Source organism: Bombus affinis, chromosome 5 (assembly GCF_024516045.1).
Source record: "Bombus affinis isolate iyBomAffi1 chromosome 5, iyBomAffi1.2, whole genome shotgun sequence".
Lineage (NCBI taxonomy): Eukaryota > Metazoa > Arthropoda > Insecta > Hymenoptera > Apidae > Bombus > Bombus affinis.
Window position 1 is genome coordinate 17,214,455 of NC_066348.1, and position 22,880 is coordinate 17,237,334.

At 37.2% G+C, this 22,880-nt stretch overlaps 3 protein-coding genes across 24 annotated transcripts in view; all 3 read right to left on the reverse strand.

Moving 5' to 3' along the window:
* LOC126916767 (voltage-dependent calcium channel type A subunit alpha-1) overlaps positions 1-8,302 on the reverse strand; it is a 99,281-nt gene extending 90,979 nt beyond the window's left edge. For 4 of the 20 annotated variants that reach the window (XM_050722902.1, XM_050722908.1, XM_050722909.1 and 1 more), the window contains exon 1: positions 7,997-8,290. The gene's annotated coding sequence lies outside the window, so the exon portion shown is untranslated. Of the gene's footprint in view, positions 1-7,996 lie in introns of all 20 variants that reach the window. The other 16 variants (XM_050722905.1, XM_050722903.1, XM_050722892.1 and 13 more) reach the window with 10 other exon arrangements.
* Positions 8,303-9,885: 1,583 nt separating this feature from the next.
* On the reverse strand, positions 9,886-16,011 carry LOC126916770 (histone-lysine N-methyltransferase EHMT2). Of its 3 annotated transcripts, XM_050722913.1 has the most exons (12): positions 14,811-16,011; positions 14,140-14,735; positions 14,017-14,067; positions 13,838-13,941; positions 13,126-13,768; positions 12,725-13,057; positions 12,417-12,645; positions 12,143-12,349; positions 11,802-12,058; positions 11,474-11,724; positions 11,228-11,403; positions 9,886-10,776 (listed from the first exon to the last, which is right to left on the reverse strand). In XM_050722913.1, exons 1-12 carry the CDS (start codon positions 15,641-15,643, stop codon positions 10,614-10,616), a joined length of 3,843 nt encoding a protein of 1,280 aa, XP_050578870.1. In that variant the 5' UTR covers positions 15,644-16,011; the 3' UTR covers positions 9,886-10,613. The 3 variants fall into 3 exon arrangements, with proteins under 3 accessions (XP_050578870.1, XP_050578871.1, XP_050578869.1); XM_050722914.1 differs by lacking the exon at positions 11,228-11,403; XM_050722912.1 differs by having other exon boundaries at positions 13,838-14,067.
* An 860-nt stretch (positions 16,012-16,871) lies between these two features.
* LOC126916776 (dual specificity mitogen-activated protein kinase kinase hemipterous-like) lies at positions 16,872-22,737 on the reverse strand. The gene is made up of 8 exons (XM_050722926.1): positions 22,160-22,737; positions 21,166-21,623; positions 20,896-21,075; positions 20,685-20,819; positions 20,357-20,604; positions 18,528-19,220; positions 18,156-18,443; positions 16,872-18,077 (listed from the first exon to the last, which is right to left on the reverse strand). The coding sequence occupies exons 1-8, from the start codon at positions 22,314-22,316 to the stop codon at positions 17,942-17,944; spliced, it is 2,295 nt and encodes a 764-aa protein (XP_050578883.1). The 5' UTR covers positions 22,317-22,737; the 3' UTR covers positions 16,872-17,941.
* Between the last annotated feature and the right edge of the window lie 143 nt (positions 22,738-22,880).

Sequence of the window (22,880 nt, forward strand, 5' to 3'; positions counted from 1 at the left end):
CAATTTTCTTCGAACGAAAATAAACTGACCCGAGAGTTCTTCCATCAAAAGTCATTATATCTCGTCTTTCCTGTCTCGGAATAACAAGATTACGTAACCATCGGCCCCATGCCGAATAAAATCCCAATCGTCGAATACGTTGTTCGTTGACTTTTTCTCGATGAACAGCTCGAAATTCCACGAAGAAATTTTACTATTCCAAGCGATTCGCATCTTCCGAACTGACTCGACTTGCGCGCTTCCAGAATTCCCTGCACGCTGAGACTGAAAGCTTGATAACGATCCTTAGAGTTCCGATACGCTTGCCTGAATATAAAACGATCCGGTCTAAAGGAAGATAAAAATAGCGCCTGATACGCTTGGCTTGCTTCGACGCGGTAATTCTTGGTATTATATTTCAATTATATCTGCTACTCGATCAAATCTGGATCGAATCCCTATTGTCCGAATAAACTGACAAATACGTTACGAATAGAGCTGGATATAACCGTTCCAATTCGTTGCCGCTATTTATGGAAGGACAGCGAGCGCGTTTCGAATCCGCGTGCGGATTAAAGGTTAAAAAGATGTTCCGGTGAGTACGCGTATAGGCGAAACGAGAGAACGAAAACTGTTTTCAAGTCGGAATAAATTTAATTAGTAGCGTGTCTCTGCTCCGTGAAATAGTTGGCGAATAAAAATCTGCTAACATACGACGCCGGTATATAAAGTCGAATTATCGATCTCATCACCGCGAGCGAAACTTCTCAACCGTGCTAACGAGTTCCGGGGTGCAAAACGACGGTATAGCGGAATATCCGGTTACGTCGGATATAACCGTTTAACTCGGTCATACGGAATGTTTCGTAACCTAGAGGCTGGTTGACTTTCGCGGATTACGTTAATATCGATTCTTACCATAACGAAGAAACGACGAAAGGTCGAGAAAAAGTATCGAAAACGAGTGGACGCAGTCGAGGGACGCGTACTTTCGGTGAACAATACGAAAAAAATGGAAGACTAGAGGGAAGACAAGGGTTAGCAGAGAAAAGCTTAGAGCATATCGCGTAGCATGCAGAGAGGGAGCTGCGGCTACTTCGTGGCTTAAAATGGCAAGGCTCCCTTTGGACATACGATGGAAACTCTATAGTGGCTTTGTGGAGGGACGTTAAATTCGCCGAACCTAATGGAGTCGAATGAAGGCGATGTTTGCGCATAGAACGCTTCTAGTAATGAAACCTTTGACAGGAAAAGCTTCGCCACGAAATAGAACGGTGAAAGGCATACATCCGCCAAATTACTATGATACAATTACGCGAATCACACACGGGGTAAATCACACGGATCTGTACGGAGCCGAACGATATTCCAGCTCTGCGAGGAAATCGACAGAGAGAACTGGAATCCAGCGATACGATTAAATTAATTAAACAAACAATCGAGAAAAAAAATTCTGTACCGGATATGAAATTCAGACCTGGATATGGAATCTCTACTGGTCCCGGGCGAAACGAGCCCAGCAGGTAGGTATTGATTTTTCTTAATTATACTAGCGAATGTTAGCTTTAGGCTTCGCGTTAACTCGATAAAACTAACGGTGTCCTTTTACCAGAAATTACACTCGACAATACGATCGACGAATTAAAGCGAAAATTTCGGTCGTGTGACACGAAACGATAGCACGCTACATGCGAATGGTACACTGTTCGCGACGTATTCGTGGAACATATAGAATATAATTTCACGAGAGAGAGAAGGAGAGGGGGAGAGAAGAAGAGGATGATGGAGAGGGTGGAGAGGGTGAGAGAAGGGGGGAGAGAGAGAGAGAGAGAGAGGGAGGAAATTGCGAATTACATTCGTCGCAGGAGTTCGGTCAACAAGGTTCGATAAGGAACTAATTTATAGATAAAAGCGGAAAGAACTTCTTCCGTGAAGCAAAGCGCGGGCAAAAGGAGGAAAAGGAAAATACACAACGGGGTTTCCTTATGCCAGAAGATGATCTCGAAAGAACGGTCGGCAGTCTTCTATCGGCGGTCGTTCGGCTTTCGCGTCAATATCCGTGAAAAAGCGCGGGGATTAAACGAGCGAAAGCTCTTTATAACGCGTTTAAGACGAAGCATAGACTTTGTACCGCAAGACGTACGAAGCTAAAGAACTTTGTCGCGAGGTTGTGCTCGTTTGCTTTAACTGGTCCCGGAAATTTTCACGAGAAAGGAATCTCCAGCTCGAACAGCTATTTTCGACATCGAGTTGTTGCCTGGAAGACAAACCAAAACGCTCGTCAACCTCGTCGACTTTTCTCTCGAAAAATTCAGCCTTTCGAACGCGCGTATCGTCGAAACGTGACCGATTACCGTGAAACGGTTGAATATATTCGCGCACACAGTCAATTGATATCGCGAGCTGCTACGTATCGCGACAAACAGAAAACTACGCGGGGTAAATGGCAACGACTAAATCGATACAAAAATCAATATATCCAGGTGAAGCAGCGGCTGGGCGGGCGAACATCGCGTACAGTCCGGTCGTGGTTCCCAGGGAATGCAACAAGTCGCAGGCTCCCGCGATCCGGACAAGAGAGAACCCAATTGCCTCGGGCATACCGTGTCGCTGCACTTTTCTCCGCTCCACGGATTCCTATCCTTCCATTGTGATCTCTCTTCTATAACCTTGTACGATCGAAAAATTTCGCGACCCTGTTCCATCTAACAACTATGCGGTTATCTCGACTACTTTAAAATAGCGATATCGTCATTGACAGGCCACGGTGAAACGATTCCTGTTCCGAATAAATCTATCGCCAACTTTATTCTCAGAGAAACATCGCTTTATAGAATCATGAAACTATGGAAGATTTATATGGATGATAAAAGTTTTAACATGCATGTAGCGACAGCAACGGAAAACTTGAATCCCCGGGGAGAAATTGAAAAGAGAATGATGGATCATTGGGAGGATCGGGCTTTTCGGTCGAACGAAAAAGAACGAAACGTGTAAACGAGTGGCGGCAGGCGAAACCGGAAGAACGCGTGGATCGCAAACTCGGATTCAGGGGCTGTACGAGCGAACAGTGTCGAATCTGGACTCCCAGGCTCCGTCGATCGATGCCCGGGGCGCGCTGCTATATATAACCATCCCTGCTCTCTGCCTCCCTCTCTTTCTCTTATCCTCCTACATAGCCCCCGATCTCTCTCTTTCGCCTAGGTTTTCAACCTATGCCACCCTTCGACATAGGACCTGTACCGCTCAGCCCTGCCACCTGGCTTCACTACAACCAGCGAGCTCCCTTCGAAATTTACCTCCTCGCCTTCCTTTGTTTCCTTTTTGCCTTTCTCTTTGCATATACCTCGTCGTCAGATAATCAAACGCGTCGTCCTTTGGACGAATGCAAATTTTACGCGTTATTTCTTTAAATATATCTTTGCTAGTTGTTATACGCATTTTCTGGTCTTTTCGATATCGATTTGAAGAGCGATATGACGAATAGATGGAAATTACGGTATCAAAGCCTCTAGTTTCTGTACAGATGCAAGATTAATTCTCGATCGAATTGCGTAGAGATAAGCCGGATTGTCCCTAATCACCAATGCCGAATGAACCGGTATCATACCGGTAGCAAACAATTTCAAAGCGATTCAAAGACTAAGTTATCCAACGTCCTATCTTTCGAAAACCTTTCGACGAATGCTGACTGGTATTCGAAACGACCAACCACCTAAATAAGCACGCGACTGACATAAAATTGTCCTAGAACTAAGGACGCATCCTACTCCCATAGTAATCGGCTTGGAGACTAATGCGCAATTTTCAGAATTATGTGTTCACGTTCTAACGTCCAAGCTTCTTTTTATTAATCACGCTATTTCGAAGAATCTGCGAATTTTTCACCCTCGTTTTCTTCGAGCAAAGAGCGCACGTTTGATTGCTCCAACTGGAAAGTTGGGATCACGTTTGACTGGACGAGGATGCAGCGGAAAGACGAAACTAGAATAGAAAATTGGAATTTTGTAGCGACAATATCTGAAACTATCAGGTATCAAAGAGTTGATTACAATGTCTGAGCAGCCTTACAATCGCCAATGTGGTTGTATAGATTCGCGGCTGTACGGGCGAGTATAATTTCCCATGTAACGGGTGCACGGAAGCACGAGCAACCTTTTAACCGCGATTTCAGCAATATACCAAGAATAAAAACAGCCGCCGTTTTCTTTGCGTTAAAACTTCTGTTTGTCAGAGTTTCGTTTAAAAATGCATGAAATATCAACGCTTCCTTTACCTGCCTGGATTTCCTTGCACTTTTGTTCGCCGGTTGCTTTTACTAACGTTTACTGTCGTTCTTTGTTTTATTAACTAAGTTCGTTCAGACTATCCTTCGCGAGAGAAGCGCAAGCTTGAAAATACAACGGGGACGACGTGATCGTCCATTTGCATCGAACAATTGGCAGAACGGTATTTAGATGTCCATTACGATAGAGTGCGTCATCGTATCAATCGTAATACGGTCAATACGAAATCGATGAAACTCGACAAAGTCGCGACTTGCATGAAAATGGAATTTTTTATTGCTTTCGAAAGGTCGTAAAGAGAAACGTCTATTCTTTCTTGACACCCTATCAACTTTGCGTCTACGTGGAAACTACGATGTTCGTATTAAGCTGCCGCTTGATCCAATCAATCTCGAACACACAGTGCTATAATACACACATAATACAGGTATCTCGCTCGTGTACGATGAAAGGCCAACGAATCGTAACCGTTACGAAGAACCTTTCGAGTGATCGACGTAACTGTCGTCCGTGTGTTTTTCCGCTTTCGACACGTCGATAGCAATAACCAGTGGTGTACGAAAAACAAAAGATAAACGCAACAGTTTGCGTGTGAAACTTAGACAGGAAGCGACGAAATAGAAAAGCCGATACGAAAGTACAATTAGTTTCCAGCGCGTGTGAAACTTTCGTTTCAATTTCATACGGGACAATTTTTCGAGGGTCGCGCACGTTCTCTATCCGCTTATCCTTCGATCGCTCCCTATCGACCATCTAAATGGGCCGAGAAGTAAGAAAACGACCAGGTCAAAAATTAGGACGGAATTCGTCTAGAATGATCTTTATTTAGACTGGACTCGTACGCTTTGTCGAGGTCGTTTCGATTATCGGGGAAGATCTCCGTGTTAACGGACGAACACCTCGTCGCTACCGGATGTTCAAGACAAATTATGTGTGCATGCTTTGGTGCTTTACACAACGAAAGAGAAGAGAAGATCGCAATCACGGGAGAAAAGCTTCGGTTCTCGCGTGCACGCATTTTTCGAACAATTTTTTCCTATGACTTTCTTAGTTTCTTATCTACTAACCTGAGTTTTACTATACCTCGAGTTTTCTAACGACCACGCTCTGCAAATGCGACGTTTTTCATATGCACTGCGTGCTTCCTACGATTTACGAATAGAGATCTTTCAATTTCGATTTACCATGGCTCGTGATAATAATGCATATTGAACGACGATTAAACGGGTTGAATGATATATTTGTAATTACGATAAATCCCGATAAATTGCGATAAATTGCGAAACAAAGGACAAAGGCGTTAATATCGCGAAGTAAGTCTTTTTGAGTCATCGAACACCAAACGAAACGATTGATCGCGCTCGAAAATGGACAAAGACTAAATTCGTTTCGTCGATCTACTCCGTACGGCGAGCAACGGACCACGCGACGTACCTTACGGTTCTTTTAAGAAGCTTATTCTTGAATTTCGAATCTTAAACGTCGGATATGCACAAAAAATCGATGAATTTCCGAGCCTTCGAGAGCCGTGCGAGGTAAATACGGTGTAAATATTTAATTTTCAAAACGTCAAAGGACGTTGGCAAAGTAAGGTTCCGTGTAAAATATCGACATAGAATCGAAACAGTCGGTAATCTTTTCAATGCGTGATTTTCGAAAGCGTATGCGACAGAGACGAAGACACGACGACGTGACATTTCCTCGATCGAAAAGCAGTTTCGTCCTACCCCTCCGACAGATCGTCATAAGGTAGCTTTGACATTTGCCGTGGGTTACGGAGCACGTATACTCCTTTTGTTCCGCTATAGCAATATTCGCATTTCCACCGCGGAATCGCATAAAACTTTTTACAAAGAAGCTAATGATTTTGTTCCAACATCAACCGTGCCTTTCCTTCGTCCGTGCACGCCTGTATGACGTTCTATCGCATCTTTGTCGAGCGTTTATTTAAAATGAACAGAGAGCGCAAAAATTTATTGCGACTTTAAACGGAAATCGCAGCAAAGAAAAACGATTGAACGCGGGTAACTGTTATTTCGATATTCGCTTTCGATATTATTTAGTTCTACATGCACGTCGGAAGCGATAAAACATTTTTTCTACTGCATATTCCACGATTCTTTTATTAAACCGTCGAAAAAAGGTTTTCAAGTAGCAATCTTTTTTTTTTTAAATCTGCATAAAAGACATAGGTGGTCGAGGCTCGTTCGCATCCAATATAGCGATTTAAATATTCCATCAAAGCAAGTATCAAAAGTATCGCGAGCTTACGAAGGAAATAAAATCGTTTAAAAAATTTCTGCTTCTCTTAAATGCTTCGTCACTACGGACAAGGTCACCGATCTTACATTCGTACGAATTATCCCGCGGCAAAATATCGTTCGTACGACCAGATATTCACGAACGAAATATTCCGCGTGTTTGTTTATTTGGGCGAGAGTTGTAACTACAAAAAAAGGAAGCAGACTCGCGAGATATCTCGACCGTGGTAGCGAAACATGGTGAGGGTAACATTTCTGTCTACGTGAGAAAGCGACGATCGTAGCAGTTACGAATTTCTTAATACGAGATACGAATAGAGAAAAAAAAATTTGCGTCGAGCAAAACTGCAGTTCGTCCAACGTGTTCGCAATTCGAACAAATCCCTGGCGTGTTTAACACTGCTGGTGTTTTCGCTATCACCGTCTTTTTTCTCTCGTCTCGTCTTTCATCGCTCGGATCAGATATCTCCCCTTTACGGTTCTCAGACGTTAACCCTCGGCGACTATTTGTTGCACGAGTACGACGAACGACAAAAGGTACCCCGAAGAACGTTGTTCGATCGGAAAGATTGCTTCCGATAAAATAATTTCGTGGGCGACCGAATGTTCGTAAAAATGAACGAACGAAGGGGAAAGGAGAAAGAGAGTACAACAATTGCGCAAAATTTCGAACCTGTCGACTGCGAACGAACTAAATACAGGTGTCAAGAGGGAAGCATAAAACGTGGCACGGTTGTACGAGCAAATTTTCCAACCAGAGATTAGAATGGATACAACGTGTCACAACACGTACAGTAAAATCTTGATTACTGATATGTTAATCAACGCTCGAGTAGCTGAAAAATTCCGTGAACCGTGGAAACGGAACATTTTTCTATTTTATCTTCCGACGTATGTAATTTCGCCTACAGTGTGTTACATATCTTATTTATCAATACGTATACGTGTTTAGAAAATACATTAACCAGCAAAATCAGAAAATAAAAGTTTACTTTCATCTTGCTTATTATCGCTATATTACTGCTATACTATATGCATACTAAATAAATTAAGCTTCTCTGAACAAGTAGCGTTAAAAGATATTTTCAGTACTAACAAATTAACGATTTGCAAAAAAGAACGAACAAAAATAGCAGATGATAGATCGCGTGAAAGGTTTCTCGTATTGTTCGAAAAAACATGGAATGTAACAGCGATCGACTCTTTGCTATGACAGTACATGACCGATGTTATATTTACAAAGTTTTTTCCCAGAAAAATTTTTACAATCTCGCGAAAACCATTAACGTCTTTCAACGTTTTCTCGTGTATTTTTCTCCCAAAAATCCAAGGATTAATTTATACGAACGTATCTACACCCAGACCCATTGGGTCTGCATTATATTTAATATTCGCGCCGATTCTGCCATTTTTTTCGTTTACCGATGATACAGATTCGTACATTTTATCGAATATATGCGAGACACTAACCTTCCAGTATTTTTGGCGATCCCGTTGACGCCGTAGGGACGTGGAAGAATAATCTATCCGTCAGCTGGTCATCGTAGTAATCGGTGCTCGATGATGCTCACCACCACTAATTCACTGTCACAGAACGTATCACGGTAACGCCGGAATATGACATCGTTAACGATACTCGAACCCCCTATTCCGCGTTTCCACGAAGAACAAGATCGTATATCACTACCACGAACCGTACCGGAAAAATCGAAACGAAGGGCAAACGCGACGATAAACTGCCCCACAAACGGAACACGAATGAAAACAAAAATTATACTATAATTCTACGCAGCTACTTACGTATAGCGCTTACAAGCGCTCGACGGTCGCTATACTAACTGCCGCTTCTTCGCTTGAATTTCGACTACCCCGACCGCCGCTGTCATCACAGCCAATCACCATCGACTTGCGCACCAACCGCCAGACCCCCCTCCACCAATCAACGCGCGAACCTGCCTCGTTCGAACTCCAAATGTTCTTGCCTTCGTTTCGTGCGTCCTGTCGACGTACTTTTTCTTCGAGCGTAACATTTTCGAACGTTATCAAAACGCGTAACGCGATCGATCGTTTGGTTTCGTAAAGTCTATATCGGATTAATCGCGAGTGTTTGTAAAAGAAAACGTATAAGTTATGCCATAGATTTTTAGATATTCTTGTGAAATATAAAAAATGCCTGTGTTTGTGCAATGACAGAATCAATGAAATAATCTGACGGAGAGTAGCCAAGGATTAGATATGTAATCTCGTCTACCGGAATCCGAAAGGTACGTATGTCTCAAATATCCTCTTGGTATAATTTATCGGAATGTATTATTTAAATGAACGCACTGTATTATGACAAGTACGAGTAATTTAAAGTACGAATAATTCGTTGAACACGTTAACGTTCTCATATACATATACATGCTTTACTTTTAAGGAAAACATGTATTTAAGCAACGTTTAAGGAAAATGTATTAGATTCTTGCTTTTTATTGACGAATTGACGATCGATCAGTGACGCGTACTAGGTAGTAGAAAACAAAACCTTTGGAAAGTTTTAAATTTTCGTCGTAAATGAAATGTACGACACGGATTTAACACCTGATACATTTTAATGTTGTATAATTTTTTAATTCCAAAATCTTGCATATTTATCATAGATTTAACATAGAAAGAAATTATAATTAATAATCATAATTTTTTAATCGTATAAATAAATAAATAAATATATATATATATATATATATATATATATATATATATATATATATATATATAATAATGGCACTTACGAATATGAGATATACGGTATATATATCGGCCGATCTACTTCTTACCGTTAAAAGATTTGCCAATCTTGTTACCATTTTAATGTCATTTTCAACCTTACCGATTCTATAGAGCAGTAGTCAAAATTAAAATTATAATGATAGATGATTATATTTTTGTCTATTTTATATTTACTTTGTACTTATGAATTGTTTCGATATCAATAGTTTAATTTGTGTAACAATTAGATCATCAGTTAGACACAGCTTCCTATAAAATATTAAATCTATGGTATAATTACGATATGTTTTCATACTTGCAAATCTTTTTCATTACATACAAAAAGAGAAAGGAGGAGGCAGAGAGAGAGAGAGAGAGAGAGAGAGAGACAAAGATACTTATTTTTGAAACAAATTATTGATCTAAACATCTTTCCAAGATCTATTGCTAATTGTATCAAATAAGTATCTAGTGACATCTAGTGGATTACTTCAGACTTGTTGCTGTAGCTTTTCTTATCAAAATTGAATTTCTTTTATTACTATCAGTATCCGCAGATTGAATTTAGTCGAAATTAAACGAGTATAATCAGACAAAAATACAATATATCTCGAAAAGAACTACATTTCATTTATTATACAAAAAATCAATAATTTGTACAAAAAGGTGTACTTATGTTCTAAGCTGTTCGTAATGAAACGAACATTTATAAACAATCATTCTATAAAACTGAATAAGCAAGTATCGAACTCGTAACTTTAATCATAACATGACAATTGTTACGAACTTCGAATGTACTGCATCCATAACGTACATCAATCAGCGACTTACTTTTTCCTAATCACGCACATCATTCGCAAAACTATAGCAATTACAAACACACATTCCATTATAAATCGTACATTATGTACGAAATCTATGTAACAACATATATTATGCGTATTACTTCATTTAAAAGAGGAAAGAATCGTACGGTGGCACATCTCCCGAGACATATCCTCGCGAGATAATCGGCAGAAATAAGAAAAATATGGTCAAGTTGAGTAAATTAATATGGACATATGTTCGATTTTGACGAACTGGAATAAGAAAAACGTAGTTCCTTCTTAGCTCGAATAGCAAAATAACGTCATTTTAGTTATTCTTCCGACGAAGATCCCATCACCATTTGTACTTGTACTTTTCTCAATTTCACAGATTAAATAGTACGAAGATTGTTTTAAACAAGATAAAAAAAACTTTGAGATTCTCTATTTAACACTCCGAGTAATAAGAAGGAAAAACATTAAACTAATAACTAAAATAAGTGTATAGAATTTGCTAAATTGCTTTAGGATTACGATGATTGAGCTGCCAGCATTTCTTCTTGCTGTATTTTTCTGCGGTAGTTGTCCAAAGTAACTTGTATAGTCTTCTCAGAATATCGGCAGTTTTCGGCTCCACAGGTACATGTGAATGACTTGCATTTTATTATCCAGAATTTCTCTCCATAATCGAAGCTGAAGGCAAACAATTCCGTATTGGTCTTCAGTGATAAATAAATTACGTTAATGAAAATCGATGTTCAAGAATAACATGATCTTCGAACATTCTTACAGTACACTGATAATACGTTTTCCTTCGTGGAATAAAATACCGTATAACGAAACTTACCATCTTCGAAATCAGCAAGAGAAAAGGAAAATAAAGTAATAAATATCATACTCGATGTGTCAGTTTATCTATTTTAAGATATGGAAACAATATCAAGCTCACATGTTTCGAAAGAGTCAAGCAGGACTTTGAGAATGAGTAAGGCGAAGAAACCAAAATTACCAGCGATGACGATTAGCCAACCAAAACCAAATCAGAAGTGGTTTTATTAACCAAAGGAAATAGCATGAAACACCGTTTACTAGTATATACATGTATCGTGATTTTCACGTGCCAATCGTTTTTTTTTTAACATACCCGAGCTCTTCGTCTGCCTCGATGTCGCGATTCGCAAAAAATGCTATCCTAGGAAAATGCAAATCCTGATGCTCAACAAACACTCGCACTGGCAAGAGATTGGGTGCGCAAGAATGATTTATAAAGCGAGCAATGTTTCCATACCGTCTCGCATCGATACAATATGTTTCTCCATCCTGCACGCGTACAGAATCTCTTGAGTTAAAGTATTCGATCTTGTACAGATATAAAATGTTTGATACTTACTCTATTATCTAAATCGAATAAATAAGAATCGTCTTCTCGATGATCTGCTTCAGAATCCGAAATAATCTCGCCCACATATTCACATACATAGGAACCTTTAGGAATGTGCCGTAGCGTTCTAAGTCCCCATCCTTTACCTTTCGTTCGAAATAATTGAAACCTTTGCGTTAATCCATGCTGTACAACGCGGTTATTGCACGTTATGCGATTACAATCACACGCTGGATTGCACTCAAACAACATTGGAGGATCTAGATAAATAATAAAACACCTAAACATTTATTCTACATACTAGAAACATTACATTTAAGCAGCATATTTAATATACCTGCATAATTAAATTCAGGAATCAATTTTCCTTCCTCGTCATACCAGCATCTTAAACTTATATTCCCACATAAACATTTCTCTGAACTACAGTTATCTTCGCATCGACAAGATTGTAAGGACGTTATCGTACGATCAACATTTATATTGCTAGTAAAGCAATTTTCAGTCACGTAGAGAAAGTCTGTTGGCTTATCTTCGGAATCGTATCCATTGACACATTGTATCGGATTCGTTTCTTTACCACGTGAAATATCACTATAAAAACAAATCATTAAAAGCATATCGTTGATATCGCTATTACTCTACTGAAGATAAACACGTAGTCATTCTGATAATTACTTGGTTAATATTTTGATTGTTTTTTCCCACATATGTTCGGAAAGTTCATTGACTTTGGCATTTAATCTTAAAGCAGACATAGTATCACCATCATTTGTACAGCAATTTACTGCAGTTTCCCCCGCAGCATTAACTTCTCCTATTTTAGCACCGCGAGCTAATAAAAGAACACTAACTGCATACTGATCTTGTCTTGCAGCTATATGTCTGTAACGTCATTAAATATTGTACAAAAACTCGATTATTTTAACTATATAAGCATTAAAATACTTACAAAGGTGTGTCCCCATGAACGTTGACAGCGTTCACGTCACACCCTTCATTAAGTAGCATTTCTGTAATTTCTGAACTTCCGCTAAAAGCACTCCAATGTAACGCTATATTTTGTTCTGCATCTCGAATTAAAGGATCGCACTTCTTATCCAACAAAAATCGCGCGACATCGGTATGACAAAACTCACAAGCCCAAATTAAACTAGTCCATCCACCATCGTCCACTGAATCTAACAGAACATAAGAAGTTATTGTTACACATAATATTAAACCAATTCAAACAAACTACTTTAATAAAAATTTAATTACCTACTAATGTTCTTGGTGCTTTGCATTCTGTCAAAATTATTCTACAAACTTCTAAATGACCAGATTTAGCAGCCATGTGTAAAGCAGTCATACCATCTTCTCCTTTCAATGTAACATCAGCACCTATCCTTATTAAGTATTTTACCACATCAGCTTTACCTTTACTAGCGGCTAACATCAAAGGTGTCAACTGATTTCTATCCATCACGTCTAATTGAGCGCCAGCTTGTACCAAAACATGTACACAAGACAAGTGACCTTTATCCGCGGCTATATGAAGACCAGTCCGATGAGCATAATCTCGGAATGTATGATTTGCATTGTATCCACATGCTAAAACATTAAGAGTCATTACCAGCCATTCCTCATACTCCCAAAGCAGAAATATTACAGTAACGTACCTAAAACGTTAACCAGTTTTTCCAAATCTCCATTCTTTACAGATGTGTAAAGGCTCATGATAGTATAACGTTCTGGCCTCTCAGTATTAACAGATGGCTCAGGTATCTTAATAATATCTGCTTGAATTAGAGGACTAGGAGGACGCTCTGCCAACTTTGTGTTATCACCTTTCCCTGGTAAACTCATTTTTGCAGAAGGCAGTTTTGAGAACTTCTTTCGGGTCGGAATGAATACAGGTTTTCTTAAGCCACTCATGGTCACCATTACATCATATGCTGTTGTTTCATTTCCACAATGAGGACAAACACCCTTTTTATTTGGATAAATTTCACATTCACGATGATATTGATGACCATTAATACATTGTACAAACCTTCCTTGTGAACAAAACAGCCCACAAGAAGGACAACAATTATGTCTTAAAAGTCTTTCTTTGTGCACTCGACATAAAATGATAAAAGGAACACGTGTACTCGGCCTTCTCATTGCTACATCATTGCTATCAACTTCATTACAACAACCTACCAATCTATTATCAATCGAATCTATCGCAGTACAATATAATGGTGCCCCAGAACCAGTGATTGTCACATATAGTTGAGACCTTACTTGACATAAACATAACATTGATTGACCATATGTCTGAAAAATATAATGAAACATGTATCTCTGGAATAAAAATTACTAATTGTACTATTTTACTATACTAACTTCACTTATAATGGCTGTTGATTCTGGCTTCGCAGCTTGTCCCTCTGCAGGACTTGGACTTGGAACCATACTTCTCCTTGTTCTTTTAACAGGTACTATACCTTCTAGAGTTATATACAAATTAACAAAATCACTTCTTTTATGATAATTACGCGTATCAAGAAATTTTGAAATATTACCTTCAGGATAATCGTTGTTTTTGCCTGTTTCTGCAACTGATACAGATCCATCTAAAAAGATATAATAGAAATTATACTATATGAAATATAATAAAATCATATATTTTGTATTTCTTTTTATACCTTCAAATGAATCTGCTTTAGCTATTTTCCTCGCAGCTTGACTTCCTCTAGGTCTCCCCCTTTCTCGTTTGGGTCTACCAGCAGCTGGCTTTAAAAATGGCTTTTCAATATCTGCTAAAGATATGTCGTCATTTGTGGAATTGCCAATTGAGTTCCCTAGCTTTGCTTGTGAGTCTGAGCTTTTTATCATAGGAGACAATTTTGGCATACCATCAAAGTCGGATAAAAAATTTTGTGACTCATCCAGCATTGTTTCATTTATAATATTTTCTGATATGGTAGAATTTCTAGAATATTCTAACGTTGAGTTTACCTCAGAAATAATGATATTTCCATCTGAAATAGAAGACTCTATTTCCTGACGTATATCAGGTGGTTTAGCTTGCAACTGTTTATTTTGATCTTTTCCTTGTATCACTTTCTTAGGTCTCCCTGGTTTGTTATATTTCCTTTGCTTTTTAAATTGCAAATTTTCTTCTGTATAATTAGATTTTTCTTTTCTTGCCATTGCACTTTCTAACACAGTACTCTTCAATGTTTCTTTACATAATCGTCGAGCTGAACGTTTAGGACCTGGATGTTCTTCAGTGTGATCACTAAAAATGTCATACAATGTTTACAAATATCATGCATAATATTTTACATATTTAGGATAAAGGAAAATAAGAAACCTAAGTGCTCTTAATCTAGGTCGTCCTGTTCTTCTTTTCCTAGTAACTGGGACTGTACTGTCTGCTTGGTCCACTTTTTCTACAGGTTCTGTTGAAGTATCTGGTTCATCAGTCTTTGTTTTTTCATTAAGAATAGTATTTTTATTTTCTGTTATTACACTGGTATCTTCCTTTGGTGATTTTGATTCCTCAATATCTCCTTCAGGTTCTCTGTTTTTAGATTGTTTGGCCGGTTCTTCCGTTCTACCTTCTTCTGAATCTGATTTTTCAACAGTGTCAGAATTTTCATCTGAATTTTCAATTTTGACAGAAACACCACCAATTTGATCACAATTTGCTAATTCATCAGGAACTAAGGTAAGGTTGGAAGAGCAACTTGATATCTTGGTTTTTTTACCGTGATCGGTATTTTCGTCAATTGTCCTGAATGTAAGGACAATACGCGGAATTCCGTTATCCTTCTTCAAAGTTTCCTGTTTCCCAGTATTTTCATCCTCTTTATGATTTTCATCCGTCGACGTTGATTCCGCGGCATTCTGTTTCATTGGAACATCTTCTTCATCCTTTTCTCCAACAATTTCTTTCTCATCTGGTGGCATTTCGTCAAGAGGCATCACCGGTTTTTCGATCTCTTTGTGATCTGACTTCTCTGATCGGTTAATTTCTGTACTTTTTACGGGACTCACATTTTTGTTAAATTCATTCGTCATACCCTCGAGGATCTGTTGGATACTGACCTTATCTTCGACCCTCTCGGCAGCCATATCATCCTCTTCGCCCCCTTCTTGACAACCCTCCATCGTGGCATCTTCCTTGCTCTTATTCTCCGACATAATAATAGATATTAACTGGAAACTATGAATCCTTACACTTAAAACGCCACCTCATCATAAAATTCGATGGCCAATAAATTAATCGCTAAACGCTGAACGACTACCGAATCGTACTGCAACGTTGACGATGTCTTCCGCAAAGTGCAACTAGATACAACGGCAATGGAATGCCTTCTAAATCTCTTTCTGACTGAATACTATCACTGATATTGTTATAAACACCATGAAAATATCTCTCCATACACTTTTCAATAGCTTGACTAATTACATTATCACAGAAACTATTTGTTCTAAAGATTTTTGGAGAAATATCTACACTACGCTAGCGTGCCCCGCGTAGACCTGGAGGCCATATTGATTACTCAGGGACGGGCCGATTCGAGCAAAGAATTTATTTTTAAAATGATCTTCGACCAAGCCCTTCTCGTACAAGATCATGTACTCTCTCATAATTTTCAAGAATTATATAATGTTTTCTTTATATTACATTACGTGTAAATAATGCAAATATACACGAATTACATGAAAAATGTACAATATGCATATCTATATAGTGTACGATCATAAATCTATACACTTACACATTGAAAACAAAAAAGATAATGAATTCTTTGCTAATTCGTTAAATCAAAAGAATTTCATTAATAATTTAATAATTATTAATAAAGTAATAATTTAATTCCCTACTGAGATTTATTTTCCATACAATTAAAAATTACAATCCAGAAGTGAAAATTAATATATTATTTATATACATGATTTCATATAATGTCTTCATACCTAACAGTTTCATACCTTCAGAAAAAATTCATTATTCTGCATATTTACGCATATTCATTTACATACATGAAAGAAGCGAGATTAGTGTACATACAAATATCATTTCATTACTAATGAATTATATATTAAAATTCCTGATGTAAAATAGGTATAATTGACCTTTCAAGTAAATATGTTAACGCGATTACTTCGTAATTTTATTGACATTCGTAACAAAATAGAAAGTGAAATTATTGTAATTAAATGAAACCATTACAGTGCAATAATAGCATCGCGCATGAGCGCCTGACGAAAAGAAATTGCTTAACGTTACGTGGCAGTACATGATAAAAATACATTGTAACTAATAAATGGCAGCGCCAATGCGAGATAGGTAATCATAGATGCTAGTGTATTACTCATGACCTATTCTGAAATTTAATATAGGGTAAATGAAACGAGTCAATAGTATCGTATAAATATAAGTTTATTTACATTGCAACAGATCCTTTTGTCAAATAAGCGACAAAGGTGATTACGAGTGTAGATTGAACAAAGTTAATGAATAAATGTTAATTAAAAATAATAATTACAACGTACTAGCCCAAACACGCCTCTTATTTTAAATAATATACATCTGTTGAAACTCGTAGAATCTAGGAGACGTGAATATTTGTGCTTCCCTTACGGAGACGTCGTTAATATTTCTTATAATTTGGTTTTCACTCAATCGATCTAGTGATCGCTGTATGCGTTTGGTATTATTTTACAAACGATAATGAATGTGAAAAATGTCGCCATTGCTAAGTCGAGTTGCAGAGATACTGCAAGGCCGCCCGAGGAAGAGAGAATTGCTTTACATGTTTGGTTTCACATACTCTCGCTTGTTCCTCGATAAGAAAAGAAGCGTAAACGAAGAATGATAGGAACGGTTTACGCGTTCAGTACGATGCCGCATCTCCTAATAAAGATTTTCTTTTATCTTTTAGTTTTTTGTCTTTTTCTAATTTTTTTTATTTTTTGTCGCTTTTTTTTTTTAGAAAAACGTCGAACATACTACATTTATTTATATCTTTACAAGCAATATAAAAAGTTGAGCATCGTATTGCATCAGTGATTGCATATCCTATATAAATACACGTCGATAAGAGAGTTATTGACAAAGTAGTTCAACGCGGTACGTTACAGCCACGGAAATCGTGCAAAAATGAATCCCAAAGACCGTCCTCTCGAATTTAGGAGTCTAACTTTTCTTTTCGTGCTTACGAGCAATATTCAATGTTCAATAATAACATCATACATAGTACGTATCCAAGTCCTTCTTTAAAATACGTACTAAATTAGAATTCACAATATCACCGAGTATTACAAACAACTATTTTTTGGTTTAGAACTGTTTTCAAATACACTGTGCACAGGTCACTTGTGTGCACAACCATCGTTGATTATAACACCGTTCTACGTGGTACATGTGATTAATTCAATTACTTTTATCGCATATGGCACCAACAAGGAATATGATTTAATCGTAACGGTGGGTTATGGAGGCGGAGGTCTCCTCTGAGGTTCGGGAGTGTAACGTAGTCGAGCTCGTACATGTTGAGGGCTACCGGGCACGGAATTGCTTTCCGACAATCTTCTCGGTGGAGGTTGAGGTGGTGAAGATGAAACGTACCTTGAAAAGAATATGCATTGAATTAAAAAACTGTTCACATCTTATATACGCTTGAAGTCAAAAAAAGGAAGACAATACCTTCGTGCAAAAGAAGGAGAGGCTTGATCCACTAAATTCCTTCTAAGGGCAAGAGGAGATTCACCGCGACTTAATCTCGGCGGTGGTTCCGGCGAAGGAGCACGTTCGCTTCCAAGTCTAAGACGAACATAAGAAGCAAAACGCTTCTTGGCAGATTCTTTAGACCCACCCTGAACAGGTGGCATAACGGGTGACGGTTCTTGCTTCAATTGATGAGCAAAACGGGAAATTAATAATTCGGGGCTAGTAGAACCATGAGATCCTTGTGGAGGGGGTTCAGAAGGAAACCTGTATTTAAAAAATGAATATATATAATAATATCTATGCTATTAAACATACCAACAACGGGTTACAACATTTATCGTTATTCACCTTTTACGACTAATCATAGGACTACCATAAATATCTTGAGTTTGGGGATGAGTTTGAGGCACAGATGGAGTTTGTCCTAATCGTTGTTGAAGATACGGAGAATACCGCCCACTTTCAGTTGATTGTACTACATTTGGAGGGTCAACGTTTTCTCTTCTCCAAGGTGAATAATCACGAGCAAACGGACTTAAAGATCTAGAGACACCTTGCCATCTTTCTTTACTGGTGTCTCGATCTTCCGTGAAGCGTCCATGATATGGTGAATAGAGTCTACTTCCCGCGTCTATTGTACTAGCATCCTGTCGATAAGGAGAGAACGGTCTTCCTTCTTGCCTACCTTGTCCATTAAGAGAACAATGATTCGAAGAATAATCCCTATTTTGATCGGCATGCCTATATGGTGAATACGGTCGTTGAAAATTCGATTCCGATGTATCCATTTCATTGGACGAAGGAGGAGAAAACGGCCTGGAAATTTCCTTTCGTCTAAGCGCGTATGGACTATAAGATACATAGTTCGCACCATTCTCACTATTTGATCGTTGATGAAATGGCAAAAAGCTGGAGTTCTGTGAGTCTTTGGTGACATTGCTTCGTAGGAAAGCTGGTACTTCAGACTGAGCCCTGAGATGAGCTGTTTGTTTCAAAGATACATGACCCGTAACTCGTTGCTGCCACCCTGGCAACCTGAAACTGAATTCAACAATATTAAACTATGGTTTTACGTATCGTTAAAAAAGAATTACTGGTCCCCCAAAATGACTTGATTTGAGTAAAAATGTCACTGGTATCCAAGATAATTGTATCATGTTGGTTCTGCAAAAAACTTGAGTTTATAGGGGGTTAATAGAAGTTAGAACGTTAATCATAGAATCATGCAACACAAATGAGGATAGAGGAATTTTTACCAAGGTAACAGATCATAAAGAATATATGTGGTCAAAATTTAAAAATTCAAAATATTACATGCTAAAAACACAAGTAAAATATTTAACTGACATATTCTAACGTCTAAAATAAGGATAAAAATACAAATATAATTAAACAAATATAACTATTTTATAACTAATGGAGTGTGCACAGGGAAATCTTATTTGTGCCACTGAATGATCGCTACATAATATAAAGACAAATAAACGAATATTCAAATAAATAAAAACAATGCTTACCATGAGTAGGGGTTGAAGGGTGGGGTGTGTAACAGGCGCGTGCACAAACCAAACAACTCGAAATGAAAATCGGGCAGATTTTTGGATAATTGTGAGGTGTATTTTTTTTAAATTTTTTGGAGTTTATGGGTAAGTTTTTAAGGAAAATGGAAGAAGGGGCAGGGGCGAGGGAGAGGGGATGCTATGCTGCGCTGCCTCCCTCAAGCTCAACGCTGCAACACAATTTAACACGCACGCAAACTTTTAATCGAAATGTATGGACAGGTTTGTAAATGTTGTTTGGCAATGAATAAAAGATAAATATATAAAAACTAGTAGTATCCAACAATAATCCAACTTTAAAACTCAGCGTAATTTTTCGAGCTCCTTAAATACCTACCCATTAACCATGAATGCTGAAGTGTGTTAAAAACTTTTTAAACTAATATAAAAGAACAATACCCGGTTATTTTCAAACCAAACCAAATCATTATAATATTAGTTGGGAATATCATGCCATGTTTAAAACTCTATTCGTTTTCTATAGAATGGTCTTTTCTAGTAGCACATATCTCTACCACATTTTCTAAAGTCACATGATTTTTTTTAATCAAAAATTTTCTATACAATACTTGAAAACTATCTTATAATATTTGCGATATATGTTTATTAACAGTTTACCTTGGCTCTAATTGCTGCATAACTCTGCCAAACCATTGGCAACCAGAATTTAGTACTGAAGAGTTTGTTTCTTCATCTTGTGGTACATCGTGTTTTCGGATAAAAGGATGCTCCATGAGTTTATGATATTTTGGACGATGTTTATAATTTTTTGTAAGGCAACAACTCACGAAATTTCTAAATTCTTTCGAGAAAAGTGCATCTGGTGGAAGGGAGGGGGGATCATCTTGCACTACTCTGCTCAGTACCTATGAATTCATATAAGTATAACGAGCATTTTAAACACATCAAATACTACCATTTATATAATATATGTTACTCAGTTTACCTCAAAATCAGTCTTACAATCTCTGTAAGGGAATACTCCTGTAGCTAATTCGACTAAAGTAATACCCAAGCTCCAAACATCGGCTCTTATATCATAGTCTGGTTTTGTTGGATCTGGGGGATCAATTCTTTCAGGCTGTAAAAGTATAGCAGTATTTTATAAAACAATTTTAAACTTCAGCATAACAAGAAATAACATTATGTGTACTAACAGCCATGTAAGCAGCACATCCTGCACTTCTAGTTTTTGCTTTGCTATCAACTAATCTGCCAGATATACCAAAATCACATAACTTAACTCCTCCCCTTTCATCAAGAAGAATATTACTAGGCTTCACATCTCTGTGAATTACACCATGTTTTTCTTTCAAATATGATAATGCTTTTACTGTCTGTAAAGATATAATTCTTTTTACATAAATAATACTCTAGATAGAATTAAGACAAATATAAGACTTATCATAAACTTGTGATTTACTTACTGCTACTGTAACTTTTCCTAAAAATTCTTCAGGCATTGCTTGCCTGGTTCTTTTTAATAATTTATCTAAACAAGTTGCCATTAGTTCCATACAAATCCACACATCAGATTCGGTGATAAAACAACCCAAACATTGCACAATATATGGACAATCATGAGATTTTAACACAACATCAAGATCCATAATTATCCTTTTATTCTCTTCTGCATTACCAGAACGCCTCATTTGTTTAACGGCAATGAGTACACCACTAGGTTTATGCCTCATTTTAACAACGTGTCCACAGGTACCATTTCCTAATTCACCTAGATGTTCTAAGTCTTTCATTTCAGTTTGATACCTCTGACCATTAATATTTAAAATACCATTCATTTTCATGATTTCTTGTAGTTTCGATTCAAATTCACTATCCTGTTTCTTTGGAGGTATCTGCGAGACTTTCAATGTTGGAATTGGAGCTGCATTAAAGATAAAAGTTAAAAATCATTTTTATATCTAATCTAGAGGTATAAGAAGTGACATACATTCTTCAATAAAAAAATAATCTTAAATTTTCAATACACATGCAATGTGTTTTATTATTGATGGATGAACATTAGTTTGCTCGAAGACAAATAACAATTCAAAACTAGATAAAAGAAAATAATCATCCTTATCATTACAAAGAAATTCTTTCATTAAAAAAAGTACATTGTGTTTGTTTATGATTCATTTAAACATATTTCTGTTTATCTCAAAACACAATCTATTTATCAAAATAAAAAACATATGCGTGTATAAATGTTATTAATTTACCAACAGGTTGAATGAAATAAACTACGCGTTAGATAAGAAGACCAAAAGAGTATCGTATATAGAATCAACAGAATAAATTGTGATGATCAACATAACCTGTACGACAAGTAGTAAAAGCAAAATTCAATTGGAAATTTTTGGAAAAAACGTCAAGAAAAGATTTTATTATTTTTATAAGTGTCGTTTAAATCAAACTCACGTCGTGAGGCAGAACTCGAGACAGACCCCGAGGATGACGGCTGAAGGCTCGTTCCTGGTCCAACCTCGCTGTTCTGTCTATCTCTATCTCTTGATTCATTTTCTGCTCTAAGACGTTCTTGTAAATTCAGAATCTTATTCTCCAGAGTACTAGACATTGCGACGGTCTTTTGGAACACTATCAAATTCACCGCGGGACACCACCTCGCACAAAATATTTGACAATTTTCACATCACTCGTCTGCCCCTTTTGGCAGCGAACATTGCGCCGCCGGTTATACGCATTTCAGTAGAACCAACTCTCTTTAAATTTCTTAGAAATCACTAGAGTAGTTTATGATAAGAAAGTTTTCCAAGGAAAATTATTTCATCTTCTAACTACATAATATCGTATATGTATAATATATATATATATATATATATATATATATATATATATATATATACATACATATATATTCTCATTTTCATACAAATTCATATATGTACATGTTATTTAAGTAGAGATTAATATGTAAATGATTCCTATTTTTTTTTCTATAAACAGAAAGTAAATATTTATAATATAGAATGCAATTTTGTAGACCTTAATAATATGAATGTATATAAATGTTTTTTTTAAGACCTGATTAATATGTCTAATTATTGAAATAAACTGTAACTACCAAGCATGTGAAAATTTTAAAGAATTAGAATATCTTAATTTTATAGGTAATAAAATC